General features: G+C 36.9%; 1 protein-coding gene across 1 annotated transcript; it reads right to left on the reverse strand.

Annotated features, from left to right (window-relative positions):
- On the reverse strand, positions 1 to 4,434 carry LOC111578045 (1-phosphatidylinositol phosphodiesterase-like). The gene is made up of 3 exons (XM_023284626.3): positions 4,350 to 4,434; positions 2,643 to 2,716; positions 1 to 970 (listed from the first exon to the last, which is right to left on the reverse strand). Exons 2-3 carry the CDS (start codon positions 2,693 to 2,695, stop codon positions 124 to 126), a joined length of 900 nt encoding a protein of 299 aa, XP_023140394.1. The 5' UTR covers positions 2,696 to 2,716; positions 4,350 to 4,434; the 3' UTR covers positions 1 to 123.
- Between the last annotated feature and the right edge of the window lie 10,530 nt (positions 4,435 to 14,964).

The following is a 14,964-nucleotide window of genomic DNA, read 5'->3' on the forward strand; positions in this document are numbered from 1 at the left end:
TGCAGCAAAATAACATGAGTTTATTTTTGTCAAAAGATCAGAAAATGTTCATTTGTTCAGGGTACAGAATCAGAAGAGAGACAGAAAAGGCACAAGAAGGATTTCAGATTTCAGATTTAACATTTACCACCAGTTTAAATTGATAATAGTTTGAATAAGGTCAATGCCGGGGAAATCCGTGGCAATGATACCAAAGCACGGCCGGGGCTGATTGGGGTAAAACTGCATCAGGTACTGGTTGAGCCATGGGTCCACCTTCTCAGCCACTCTCTTCGGGGTCAGAAACATTCCCCAGAAGGTGCCGAAGCCGGTGCCGCTCGTGTAGGTCAACACAGCGTTATCGCCCCCGCAGGCCTCTGTGGCTTCATTCAGCTGTTTGATTATTGTGTTGTCTTTATCTTTAATGTGGCTGACCTTATCGCTGCCCTTACCAATGGTGTTTATGAGGGGGATTCCCAGTGTGAAGGTGCTTTGCTGCAAAAAGACAATTTTGCCCCTGACCTGGCCCATGTTGGGCATTCCAGAGCCCACCCACACATTCTGGTCATTACCGATCAGAATGCGCACCATCTCATTGACTGTTTTCTTCTCAAAAGACTCTGGTTGCACCCTAATGAGCACAGTCTCGGTCTTAAACTCTGACAGGAAGGCTCTGACTGTGTCCAGAACTTCCTTGAAGGTGCTGTGCTGGTACATCACCCCGTGCATGACGTACAGGGTGTCGGCCAGCCTGAACACTTTGAGATCCAGGAAGCGAATCCCAGCCCTCAGCTGGTCCTTCAGGGACAAGACCTGGCATTCGGCCTCCGGGCCTCCGTACAGGGCCATGCTGTCATGAGTGCCAGGGATAGTGATGAGAGACAGAGTGCGGAAATCCTGGATGCCTGCCATCCACGGAATATTGTACGACCCCGGGAGGACGAGGTTTTTATTGTCATTGAAGTAAAGGTCTTTGCCATGGCACAAAAATCTGAGGATTTAGAAGATTTTGAGATGTTAGAATGATTCCGAAACGACCAACACTCTAAAATAACAAACATTTGGGCTCAACAGTAAGAATTAACGTAACATTCGGGATATCCCAGTCAAGTTGTGTTTTCTTTTTGCTCTAAATGCAAGTCATATCATTTTAAGTAGATAATACACAGTTCAGACATTGTGGTTTAGCTGTAGTACCTGGTAGTTCCACCAAGTGAAGCCTTTTCCTGTTTCATACTAAAGTGATCAGAGAAGGTGGGCAGCTCTGCATTGGCAAGCACAAAGCATTGTGGGGGTTTAGTTTGTAACTGGGCACCATGACTAAGTCTTCTGTGATGCTTCATGTCCTGAGGGCAGCAAACAAGTATTAAAACTAAAAGCAGTTATCTTCATTTCTTCATAAGTGTTTGGATTTTATTTTAGCATTTATTATTTTGTGCATTTTGTGGTATCAGATTCAAACTAAGAACTGGATAAAGGTTTGTTGCTGATGCTGATCTTAGATAAATTTCAGTGAGTGTCTCTGAACTCAGACCAAAGGCAGAATTGGGACATCTGTAATTGGCACCAATCAGTTTGACTGACATCTTCTTCTAATGAAGTTACCTTTAACCAGTGATCTCCACTGAGTGAGAGGTGTTTCCCCCTCCTTAACAGTTTAAAGCATCTTTAATTATCAATTACTTAGTCATGCTGCCATAATCATATGTTTTTATTTTGGTTGTTTATAAAACAGTTGTTCCAATAAGTTTCCAAGTTTATTCAAAAGATACTTTGATTGGCACTCTTAATTAGTTAATTAATTCTTAATTTTCATCCGGAGTTGTGTATTTGAACACAGGCCGATTGGTAAGTGTCACCTTGAAATGTCTTCTGTATCGTATTTGTTCAACCTGCAGATCCTCTATCACACAATCTTAACTCTCTGAATGCGTCCAGGCCTTTTAAATCGGGAGAAGAGGGGACTAGAAATTTTAAACTTATGGCGAAAAAAAAAGAAGTTATCAATGAGCAGGCAGGCAGAGAGCATTGTGGGAGTTTAGTTAGCAAAGGAGCACAATGACAAAGACTTCTATGACGTCAGACAAGCAAATAAGCATTAACTGTGGCACAGACAAAGCAGAGCTATTGCTTTATAACTGAAGCGATGATATACAAGCAGGAGAGATAATTTGAAATCTTGAATTCCTCGTGAAAGAAGTTAAATTTACAAGCCAGTTACTGTAAGTTATCTCAACTTTAATTTAAGTTTAAAGTTGTTAAAGTATGTTAGATAGATAGATAGATAGATAGATAGATAGATAGATAGATAGATAGATAGATAGATAGATAGATAGATAGATAGATAGATAGATAGATAGATAGATAGATAGATAGATAGATAGATAGATAGATAGATAGATAGATAGATAGATAGATACTTTATTATTAATCCCGAGGGAAATTCAAATTTAAATTACACACAATATTAAATGACTTCAGTTGCCAACATTGTTATGCCAACAAAACTCTTCATAATGATGCTGAAGCCTAAAATGTACATTTAAATCAATACTTATGCATTAAATTAATCTGTGAGAATAGATACCCTACATTCCTCTTTAGAGGAAAGCTGCAGCTTACAGACAACAAATTCTTGAATTTTACAGTCATTTTATACTTACGTGGCACATAGCAGAATAAAGTGGAGCAACAGAGACTTGTGAGCAGCCGTCATTCTTCCAGAAATGTGAGCAATCTAGCAAATTAATAAGACACATTTAGATTACTGAAAAAAAAGAACATCCAAAAAAAAAACACATAACAAAAAGAGCCAAATTCTAACCAAAGTGTGCTGTTTTTCCAAAATAATGCTGACGGATAACTGCAGACGACTGTAAAAACTGATGATGTCCAGCAATTCACAAAGCACTGCTTAGACTTGATTTAGGCAGCTCAGAAAATTATTGAAAACTTCATGAATGTAATTATTTTGAGTTATTTTTCCTTAGTTTCTAATGTATATTTAACAGACTACAATTTGTCACACAATGCTGCCTTTGGCTAAATGTTCCAAATGCATAAAAATGCTCTTTATCCTTCATTGTCTTAGGTGTTTTAGTGGTATATGTCTTTTCAGTATGACACAGAGCTCTCAACAATTAAATATTTAAGACATATTCTGCAACCAGGACACTGAAGTTACCTCAGAGAACCTTCAGAGTGTGCCAGTTTTTTGTTATTTATAGTAAATGTCAGCAGTTAACAGTAGTTTTTATACAGTTTAAAAGACATTTTTTTTGTCATTTGTATGCAGATAACTGCAGTTAAGGTTAATGTTTCATACAGTGGAAATGCAATATAAGTAAAGCAGGTTATTGGAAAGTCCAGTTGCCGTATTAAACAGTGCTGTAATCAATTATATTATCATCAATTTTACCATAATTAACTGATTAAATTGCAATACCAATGGTGCAAAAACACAATAAAATACTGGCAGTGTCCAATGTGAAAAAACATTTGCAGCATTTACAGCAAAAACTAGTTTAAAATAATAGAAAATAAACATATAATTAAAATAAATAAATAAAAATCAATATGTAAAGTGCACTTAGTCGCCTTTTTCAAACCATAATTTTACATAATGAATTTTTTGGGGAGCCTTTTATATATATTACATATTGAAATGTATTTACAATTACCTATATGTGCAACTGAATAACGTTATAATACAAATGATCAGGTTTAATAATGCAAAAGCATTGCCATTATTTGTTTGGTTTTATCATATAATTTTAAGTTACTGTAAAATAACTAATGGTTCAGTTTCAAATTGCAAGAATCTGCAGTTAATATCAGACCAGTGTAGTATTAGTTTCTATATCTAACTTTATGTAAAAAAAAAAAACAAAACAAAACAAAACAAGCAAACAAAAAAACCTTGTATATCTGACACATCTTTACTGCTAAATAAGTATTTACACCTTTAAAATTCATGGATTTACCTCTGAAAAGAGCAAAATCACAGTAATTGAAATATATATTTACAATAATACTGATAATAATAAACAGTTCATTTTAAAAGATATCAAGCATAATATTAGTTTTGTTTTCATGCAACTTTGCATAAAGAAAATTTGTGTTATTTTACATTAGATATGTCAATTCAAAGTCTACTTTTGTAATTTTACTGGCATTTTTGTGTGCTAAAAAAATTGCAGATTTTATATTTTTACAGTGCAGCTGCCAGCATTTTACAGCAATTTTACAGGAAAATGTGTTTCAGTAAAAACAAAAGTAATGCATTTATCATAAGGACAGGCATTTTCAATGGAATACATGCACAGACAAATTCATTATCCAGCAACTTGGAAGAGTTTTTTTGACTTTACCTGCAGCCAGGAGGATTCAACAGCAAACCACTCCAATGGTCTGAACACTGCAGGAAAAACTTCCAAATTTATATGTCCTGGTTATCTGATAAAATTCTGGGTGTGGAGCACAAATGTCAGCCATCTGATATAGACTGGTTGGTCCTGATTTGGGGGATGATTGTGCAGATTGTGGTGTTTGAGAAGGCGAGGGCGCTAACTGGAAAAATAAATTAGGTCAGATTAGATCAGGAAATATCAAGCAACCACACCTGTGCAGCGGCTGAAAAATCAGTGAAGGCAGCCAGAATGTGTCATAGCAATGTTTGCTAGCAGTTTCAACTAAATAAAAGTTTTGATAAAAAAAACGGGGGCATATGTCAAGGGCGTCAATTTGTGTTGAAATGTTTTGAAGTAATAAGGGCTCAAATTACAAACAAATACTAAATGATCTTCAACATGTACAATTTTAGGCAAAGTCGGACCTGAGATTTTGATGGCCCTGAGCAAGATTTAGCACTAAAACCCTTCCAGCGAAACCGCCAAACCAAATACAGTGATCTCAAGTCAAGTCAGGTCACGATTGAAAAAAATAAAGCACATTTAAAACAGCTGTTGCCCCAAAATTCTTTCCAGTAAAAAAGACTATGATTGGGGTCACAAAGTAACATCAGGTGTTTAAATATTTGCTTAAATCTAAACTTCATAATCACAGAAAAAAATTGGACAATTGGACAGCTTCCCTGCTTTAAATGACAGACATGGCATATGCAGTGTAATGTGTCTAGAAACACAGTTAAGCAGAAATAAATTCTACATGTTTAAAATTTGTTGAGAAATGTGATATATAGTAATAAATTTCAAAATCATCTCCATTCAATTCAAACCTCCTTCTAGGTGTTATTATATATACATTAGGTTGCATTACTGGTTGATTTTTCCAAAAGCAGTATTTTATTGTCACTGCTTGTTGGCTGCCACTAACTATAGCTACTTTATTTACTTATTAGTCGTTTTGTCAAAAATAAAGCATTGTATCATATAAACGAATAAAAAAACAATATAAAGCAACCATATTTGGTTATTATTAGTAAGATTTAAACAGTGCAGTCAAAGTCAAAGTCAAAGTCAAAGTCAGCTTTATTGTCAATTCTTCAATATGTACATGACATACCAAGAATCGAAATTACGTTACTCTGTCTTCGTGCAACAGTAGACATTAAATAAATACTTAGAAAAAGGATATTAAAGGGCAAAAAAGAACAAAGGAAGCAAAACTAGAGCTGAGCAACAACTAAGAACTAAGAAAAGCAGAACTGAGTGAAATGTAAACACGACCATGAGATAAAGTGACAGATTTAGTGCAGAATACTCAGAACAGTGCAAATGAGTAACAACAGTAGTTTCAACGTTTATTGTTCTGTAGTGAAAATAAGTTTTATTAAACTGGAATAAAGACGTTAAAATAAGAAGAAAAGTCATTAAAAATCAGATTCAAAACTTCATACCAAAAACTGAGAGTTGCTGTTTCACTGAGGAGCGGTGGGTGGCAGCAGAGCGCCCCTGCAGCGTCAACTCTGCGGAAAACCAAAGAAGAAGAAGGTGAATTAAAGATGGCTGATGGCTGTAACACGAAGGATGCTAAAATAGATAAAAGTATTGCTTCTGTAGAAACTGTGATGGTGGTCACCGCCAAAACACCCAGAGGAGAAGAGAAAGTTGCGATTTGTGTCGCCCAGGTGTGTTTACTGACTTTTTCAGCACCAGACATTCATTGTACGAGCCACAGCTAACTAGCTCTAGCACCAGATGAATTTAACCGGTAAACGTTATTTACATGTTAGCATATAGTTATAAAGGTAAGTGTGTCTCTTTAAACATTTTATTTATCTTCATGTTTGGTGGGCTCAGTTATCCATGCCTCTTCATGTTTAGGAGCTTTCAGTGCGTTATATTTACTTTTAACGACTCGGTCGAAAAGTGTCTCGATCTCAATCCTTGGGGGAAATGGAATAACGTTCGTTTTTTAACAGTTAACAAGCAACGAGTTGAATGTTTAAAGGTAATTACGTGGTTTAACCCTGATGTACTATCTGTCCGCAATAATAAAGTGTTTGTCAGGGACAGCAACGTTTAGAGTCAATGTTTTCTAAAGAGTTTGTCCAGCTGTTGGATGAATAGGAAACTTGCAGTGTTGCAGCAGCAACAGTTACGTATCACTAAACACACACAACAGTATTTGAAAAATATATGCTAGATTTTCAGAAAATCTAAATAAAACAAAACAAAAAGCGATTCATAATAAGTTAGAGACAGAGAGACTCAGTCTTTATTTAATCTTATTATGAAAGAATATGTGTGTGTGTGTGTGTGTGTGTGTGTGTGTGTGTGTGTGTGTGTGTGTGTGTGTGTGTGTGTGTACACACACCGTTCAAAAGTTTGGGGTCACTTAGAAATGTCCTTATTTTTGAAAGGAAAAAAAAATTTTCGATGAAGATAACATTAAATGAATCAGAAATCCAGTCTAGACATTGTTAATGTGATAAATGACTATTCTAGCTATAAACAGCTGATTTTTAAAGGAATATCTCCATAGGGGTACAGAGGAACATTTCCAGCAACCATCACTCCTGTGTTCTAATGCTACATTGTGTTAGCTAATGGTGTTGAAAGGCTCGTTGATGATTAGAAAACCCTTGTGCAATGATGTTAGCACATGAATAAAAATGTGAGTTTTCATGGAAAACATGAAATTGTCTGGGTGACCACAAACTTTTGAACAGTACTGTATATATGCATACATTACACTATTTGTCATCCTTTTCTGTCTTGCTAGTGCAATATTTTATTCCGAGATTATTTAGTTTTGATTTATTGAATTTTTATCATTTTTTCTGTCCTGCTTTTTTCACATATTTTGCTGTTCCTTATCTAATAACATGTACAGCTCTTTGGTTGACTCTGGTTGTTTTAGATTATATTAATGAACTGGATTTTATCTTAGTTTGATTAATCATCTCATTACCTGTCTCCCACCTAAGTTATTATTTTTACCGATCTAATAATCACTTCAGTATTGCATCTGTCTCATGGGGTATTTTATTGCAGAATTAGTACTGCAGTGAAATTAGTGTTTGCTCAGTTTTCTCTCAAGCCAGTATCTTACATTGTGTCCACTGATAGGTAAACTTATCTCTGTAACTGGGTGTAGTGCTGTTGACCAACATTACTAAGCCAATCTAGGTGTTGATAATGATCTTTGATGACACTTTGATACTATGGAGCTGTTTGCTGACCTTTTTCGCTCTGAGCTGATGGCGTGACTTTGGTTGCTTTTTGTGCAGGTATGGGTTAACCTGTTTTAAGTCTGGCCTGAGTTGCTTGCCTTACTTCAAGGACACGCTGCAGAAGTGTGACAGCTTAATTACCTATTTCAGTGGAAATCTTGACATCCCCGAGGCGTCTCTGCAGCAACACATTTTTTCATTTGTGATGCTGTGTTGTGACACATTTTACCTTTAAGATGAACCCACAGCGACTGTGATTTGAATATTGCAGTTTTTGATAATTATTCAATTGGTTCTACAGCACAGTACTATTTTAATTATTGATTAGTCTGTTGATTATTTTTTTGAATATTGGAATAGTTCTTTGGTCTCTTAAATGTGAGACAGTGGTGAAAAATATCAGTGTTTTTCAAAGCCAAAGATGACAAATGTCATGTATGATCCACAACACAAAGATCTTCAATTTACTCTGAAAGAGGAGGAAAGAAATTAAAAATCCTGTCACATGTAAATTCTCCTGTCACATTTTTCCTCCCTGTGAGCTCATTTTTCACTTCAATATGAAATCCTGCCCCTCAATGGAAAGAAGCACAACCATGGCTAGGAGGAGCAAGAACTCTGAAATGTTTCCTTATGCAGTATGACACTTTTATAATGTCATAAATTATCAAAAAGAAAAAAATAAAATTCTTTAAATTGTATGATTAGCAAAAATTAAAAAAAAAAAAAACTGGACAACATGTACAACATTTTTTTCAGTGCCCACAGGTGTTACCAATACTTGGAAAAAAAAGTGAGACTTCACATAGAAATAGATATTTTACTACTTAGATGTTTAATTACTTCTGTACTTGTCTCTTTCCTACTCTGTGTGAACACAGCCTGCAGATCAGCTAAACTTCAGTCAGTCATGTCGTCATGGTTTTGCTGAGATGAGCAGAATTCTTGGTTTTTCACAGAATCAGTTTAGAGCAAATATTTTATTTTTTGTCAAGTTTTCAAATGACAAATGTAGAACAAAGAGATTTTCTCAAATATTTGAATTTTAAGCTTAGATTTGGTTGATTTTTCTGATGGAATGACATGTTTTTTTAGTTTCTGACTCTGATAAATGGCATCAATAACAGGCCTTTCAAACCCGCTGGTGGGTTTTTGGTTTAAAAGTTTAAAACGTTGCTAAAACGGATTAATCAATCATCAAAGTGATTGGTGATTAATTTAATTACTAACTGACTGAGTAGTTACTGCAGCTCTAATTCCAAATTAATTTTCCTGCCTTGCTCATACATTGGAATCCTACTGAATTACATCAGATAAAGCAATTTTATTTAAGAATAGGCACAAAGTGGTTCCCTATTGATACACCTGCCAGGAACTGACCTGTAGCTCTCTTGTTCTTCCTCCTCCTGCTCCTCCTCCTTCTCCTTCTGCTCCTCCTCCTCTTCCTCAGGTGGACTCACTGACCCATTTGGCTTGTTCGGTCTGGACAAAGGTTCGTTCAGCTTCATGGAGCTGGAGCAGCAGGTTCAGAGGCAGCTGACATCCAACCCTCAGATGCTGTCGTAGATCGTGATATCCAGCTTGGAGCTGATGTTTGCAGACGGTCTTCACATGGAGCAGGTTGTGTTTAACAACCCTGAGCTCCACGTCTCGCCTCTGTATTCTCCTCATCACTGTTGTCCTTCTGTTTGCAACTTGATCAGGTACAATGTGTAGGAATTACAGCTGTAACCCACTAACCCTAACACTAGCACTAACGCTGAATTGCAGATATTCATGAAAAGCTTGTATTTGCAGAATATTTAATCTGTTTATTTTATTATAAAATGTTTACAGACTCTCAGCAGACCAACTTGCACCTGCCCAAATTTATCTGATTACTGAAATAGAACTATTGAGAAGTAAAACTAGGGCTCCTATGTCCCTGTTTTTCTACTGATTAATCTGTTGACTATTTTATACAATTCTACAACTGTAGAAAAGCTGATTAATTTAGATGTTTAACTTGACTCCAAAAAAGTGGAATAACCCTTTAAGTTCATTTTTATTGTGGTCTGATGTCCAGACTGTTCATAGTGTACAACCAGATGCACTCTGAGTCTTTTGAAGCCTCAGTTCTTTGGAAACTTTTACATGGAACTGAGTAGGACTTTGCTGCAGTCACAGTTATCTGAAACTGTAGCTGACCAATGACTGGAGCCAAAAACCACTGATGTCATAGCGTACCAGTAATGTTGTGATACTGTTAAAAAAAACAGAAGCTTGAAAAAAATCCTAAAAACATGCATTGATTTGAAATATTTAAATCATGTTTGTCCCAGCTAGAGAACACAGGCTGTTTGTAGATGATCTGCCATAAGCTGCTGTTTGCAAAGTTGACTTGACTTTTTAACTAAATGCAGCCACACCAACGACTTCTTGGACGAAGCTCAGTAAAGTCTGAAAAGGTAAAACCTAACAGTCTACATCAGGTCGGGCCAGTTCAAAGTTGTGAAACACCAGACTGTTGGCAGATAGTCTGTTCCTCCCATCACCAAAAATAATGGATAAATCCTGGAAGGCTATTGAAGTAAAGCTTTGCTCCTTATGAAAATAACACTGGAAAGTGTTTGAACAATGACAAATTTTCCAAATGAGAGCATACTGACCAACCAATTGACATGGAGACTAGATAAAGAGTACAGGCTGACTTAGTTTTTTGTGATTAGGTGCAGAAGTTCAGTCCTGTGATTGGAGTATCCGTCGACCTCGTGGAAAGCCTCATTCCAGTTTGCAGCCTGCTTCTTCTTTTTGTCCACTCTCCCTGGTTTTGTCATTTGATTCCTGTTTTCTCGACAGACGATTGAGTTGCCAAGAAATCCCACACTGATGCAAGAAATGTGTAACCGGGAGCAGGCAGTTGGCAGTCCTGAGAGCATCCCCAGAGTTTCTAATGCTAAATGTTTGCAGGCAGCGTGATTGTAATCTATGAGCACAAGGTACAAACATCAGCTGTCACATCACTCGGTAGAAATCAGAAAAATAAATGGTCATTTTGCCACTACCAATGCTAAAAACATGGACATTTCATTTCCCCTTTAACAGCTTGCTTGCGTCATGTTTGTTACTGCACAGATGCTGAATCCAGAAACACTGCCACTGCTGACCACAACCATAGTCTGGCAGGATATCATGCAGATGGAACAGGGTTTGCAGACCTTACATGCAGAAGGCTCAGGCTTCATGTCCAGGTATCGCCTGCACCTCTGATGTGCATCATTTGTATCACTGAAGATGTGGAGAGCAAGAGCATTTTTCAAGTCCGCCCACTGTTTAGAATCAGTTTGTGCAATGAATACAATTTCACAGTGCAGTTTTTACAAGAATCATCTGAGTCTACACAGTTATCTGGATTTTTAACATTTCCTTCTGCTCCCTAGTTGGTTTCCTGGACATCCCACAGTTCCTCCAAACAGAAGGGCCAGCGTCCCTGCCATAGACTGTACAGTCTATGGTCCTTGCAGAAAACTCTTCCCCTTCTGCTACGATTTCAAGTCCCTCACAGCAACAGCTGCAGCTCACAAAGCAGATGTTACAGATGTTTTCAGACAGAGCACCATCAGTACATTTCATCTCATCATATTTTCAATTCAATTCAATTATATTTATATAGCGCCAATTACAGTGAAACTGTCTCAAGATGCTTTACAGAACCCATATGCCTGACCCTCAGAGCAAACCCCAAGGCGACAGTGGCAAGGAAAACACCTTTTTAACAGGGAAAAAAGCCTTGAGCAGAACCCGGCTCTTTATGTGGGGGAACCCATCTGCCTGCTGGCCAGGCGGGTTGAGAGGGACAGAAGAGGTAGAGAGGTAGAGATAGAGGGATGGAGGTAGAGGGGTCGAGGTAAAGGGGGAGGGATGGGAGAAGGGAGCGTGGGGAACAAGGAACATATAACATACAGTTGGATACATGCATGATAAGCTAGATGATACATACAAAGTACAAGCTAGCATTGAAATTGATTCATAGTTTACTGTTATGATGTACGGCTCTGGCATAAATTACTACATATATAGCTGGTAGTAAAATTCAAACAGTAAGTAGATGAACATATCAAATATTTGTCATTTTTGTCCTGTTGTGTTATTTGAGCAGAAGTTTCTATCTTCATAGTTAAATAATGTTGACATAAGTTGGAGCTTCATCACTTGTAATTTTTGCCATCCAAGAATTAGAAGAATTAAATTCTTGCTGAGACAAATGGATAGCGGCATGTATGAATTTGGCTAAAATGCTGTTTTTACAGTTTCTGCAGTAAAACATTTCTAGCAAGTGTTTACATGTCTACAATCACCTGCTCTAATTCAGTCAGCATCTGATCAGACCAAAGCATTGTGTATTCTACAGGTGGCATTAATCAAGACTGATGCTTAGTTCTCTCTTGTAACACTTTGACAGGTTCTTTACACTTTATAAATATATATAAAGCTTCTTAGTACTTGTATGTTAAGCTTGCCACTGCTGCCTCCTGTTTGTTTTCATAAGGAGGAGTAAGAGAAAGTTTTTGTTTGTTTTTTATCTGAACCTATATCTACGTTAGGGATGGTCAATACGGCAAAACATATTTAAAGAAGACAAGAAAATTCCTAAACTAGGAAGGTGTCCCTTTACCTACAGTGCCGCCAGACTGCAATACTGGACATACTGGATTTTCTTAAAGGACAAAATAGTCAACTCAGCACAGATAAAGCAAATAACATGGTTGTGTGTTTTCATACAGTTTGGTGTCCAATTTGTGTGGAAGTGAAAGATATCCATGAGTGTCTACCAGTGGGGAATTATGTAAACTCCTAAAATCTAATAAATTATTTGCAGTAGGGTTCCAGACTAACTTTTCCACTTTTAGCACTGGTACTACCAACTTTTTTTGGTTGACCACACCAGTAAATAATTTGGTCACCCCACCTCATTGTATTGATTCAGCATTGCCACAGCTATTAATCCACCATGTGTGCTGATGAACAGCTGTTTCTACATAACCTAGTTATGTTGCATTGATTTTCAGTGATACAAGACTTCATATTTGTCAAAGATTTTAATCTGAACATATATTTATTTTCTCACCTGTCCTCTTGTGATATTAGTCATAAGCTAGGCACAGGCTTACCACTGAACATGTGCTTATCGGTAAAGTCTACATTTTACCAGTGTTCCCTGAACGCCTCACATGCTGGCTACGGTTGACGCTGCTATAGGTGGCTACAGTGTAGCAGCTCTGACAGGTGAGCGACCAGAAACTCCTGGAAAAGTTGCACAAAATTTCAGGAAAATTTCTATAAAATTCCCATAAAACATCGGCATAATTCCTAGGAAATTCCCATAAAGTTTCCACAAAGTTCCTGGAAAATTTTCAATAAAGCTGATGTATTTCCATCAAATTGCTGGAAATGTTCTATTAAAATTGACAAAGTTTCCATGAAATTGCCATATAATTCCTGGAACTTTGGCATGAAATTCCTATAAAATTGCCGGAAATTTTTCACAAGTATCAGGACAATTCGCATAAAAGTGCAGGAATATTCTCATAAAAATGCAAGAACGTTTCCAGAGAGTTTCCATAAAATTGCTGCAAAATTTCCACAAAAATTTCCAATAATATTCTAGGAGAGTTCCATCCAGGAAAGTTCTGGGAAAATTCCCAGAAATTGATTTTCTTTTGTTATTTACTTTGCAAAACAATAATACTAAATAATATTTTCCAAGAGCCGCAGGGTCAGGGTTCAAGACGAACTTTTTTACTAGTCGCACTGGTCACAGGCGAAACACCTACTAGCTGAACATTTGCTTAAACGCTACATTTACCGATGCTCCCTAAACGCCTCACAGTGAAGGCTGCGGTAGATGCCGATAAGGCGGCTGTGGTATGCGATTACAGTTGTGAGCAAAAATTAATTTGAAAAGAATGAGATAAAGTGCTCTAATCTCAAATTTGTTAAAGATTAAACAGTGATTTCATCCACATCCGCTGTTTTCTATGAGCGGAGAAAACATATAAATGCGTTGGGCCTTTTAAGAGCGGAGTGCATTTTTAACTTCTGAAGACCAGTGAATCGTTTTCATATAGTGGTTAGAAGTTGAAACCATGATTGTGATGAATGATTATTTAATTCTGCAGCCCTGCTGGTGAGCTAGCCAGCGTATTTGGTTCACCGATTCAGCATCTTCCTGCCTGCACTCTGATCATCAGGTGTGTCTTTGCCTTTTGGTTGAGGAACGCACAACAGATGAATAGTTCGTTTTACTCATCAGGCAGGAAATAACGAAAACTTTCTTCCACTATGCTTAACGCAGTAGCTGCCTGTGCTGGTTACAGTGACAACTAAACAGCGTTATGATCATCCCCGTGTAACATTGTCTGTTTTAAATGTGTATGGATAACTTACTCTGACAGTGCTATTTAGTTGAATTTGCTTTTGTGTGGAATTGTTTGCTGTTTGCGGTAATATCAGAAAAATCCAGCAGGTGTATCGGTACACTCTAAAAGCAAAATACGTCTCAGTTACTGACTTACCTGTGAAGCATTGGATAAACTGAAAATACAAAATTTTAAAAAAAATACCACAGATATTCTGACATTTTTGTATATATATACACGTTGTTCTTAAAACTGTTTTATCGGAGGGCCTTCTCTGATTTTATCTGACTTGCACCTGTCTTTACTTCTCCATTAATTATTTTTAATGCGCAATGTTACTTTTGTTTTTGAAATGCTGATGTCCTCATAACTTGCCGGTTTTTTATTTCTGCCTTGGGAAGGACTTCATAACTTTAGTTCTAAGAAGTTCTCTATAAGTAAAGATTTATTATGATATGAAACACTTTGGAGCAATGGAAAATTCTATATTATTCTATTATAAATAGAATTATTAATAGGAATTAATTTGCTATAGAATAATTATAGAGAATATATAATGAAGCATAATAATAATATATTGTTTAATATTATCATTATTTAATGTATTTAGGTAGAAGGAAGGTTAGAGTAATATCAGTATCAAATTTTTAAATGTTATGAATGTTGCACATCATTTTTTTTATGAGATAAACTAGTGGAGGGCTGCACAGTGGCGTAGTGGTTAGCACTTTCGCCTTGCAGCAAGAAGGTCCCTGGTTCGCGTCCCGGCTTTCCCGGGATCTTTCTGCATGGAGTTTGCATGTTCTCCCTGTGCATGCGTGGGTTCTCTCCGGGTACTCCGGCTTCCTCCCACAGTCCAAAAATATGCTGAGGTTAATTGATTACTCTAAATTGCCCGTAGGTGTGAATGTGAGAGTGCTTGTTTGTCTATATATGTAGCCCTGCGACAGA

This window comes from Amphiprion ocellaris, chromosome 9 (assembly GCF_022539595.1).
Source record: "Amphiprion ocellaris isolate individual 3 ecotype Okinawa chromosome 9, ASM2253959v1, whole genome shotgun sequence".
Classification (NCBI taxonomy): Eukaryota; Metazoa; Chordata; class Actinopteri; family Pomacentridae; genus Amphiprion; species Amphiprion ocellaris.

Bases quoted from the DNA above. Each gene is read 5' to 3' on its own strand.
- LOC111578045 (XM_023284626.3), bottom strand. From the start codon at position 2,695: ATGACGGCTGCTCACAAGTCTCTGTTGCTCCACTTTATTCTGCTATGT. The intron at 971-2,642 runs GTAAGTATAAAA...CTAAATCCTCAG, and splicing joins TTTATTCTGCTATGTGCCAC to ATTTTTGTGCCATGGCAAAG.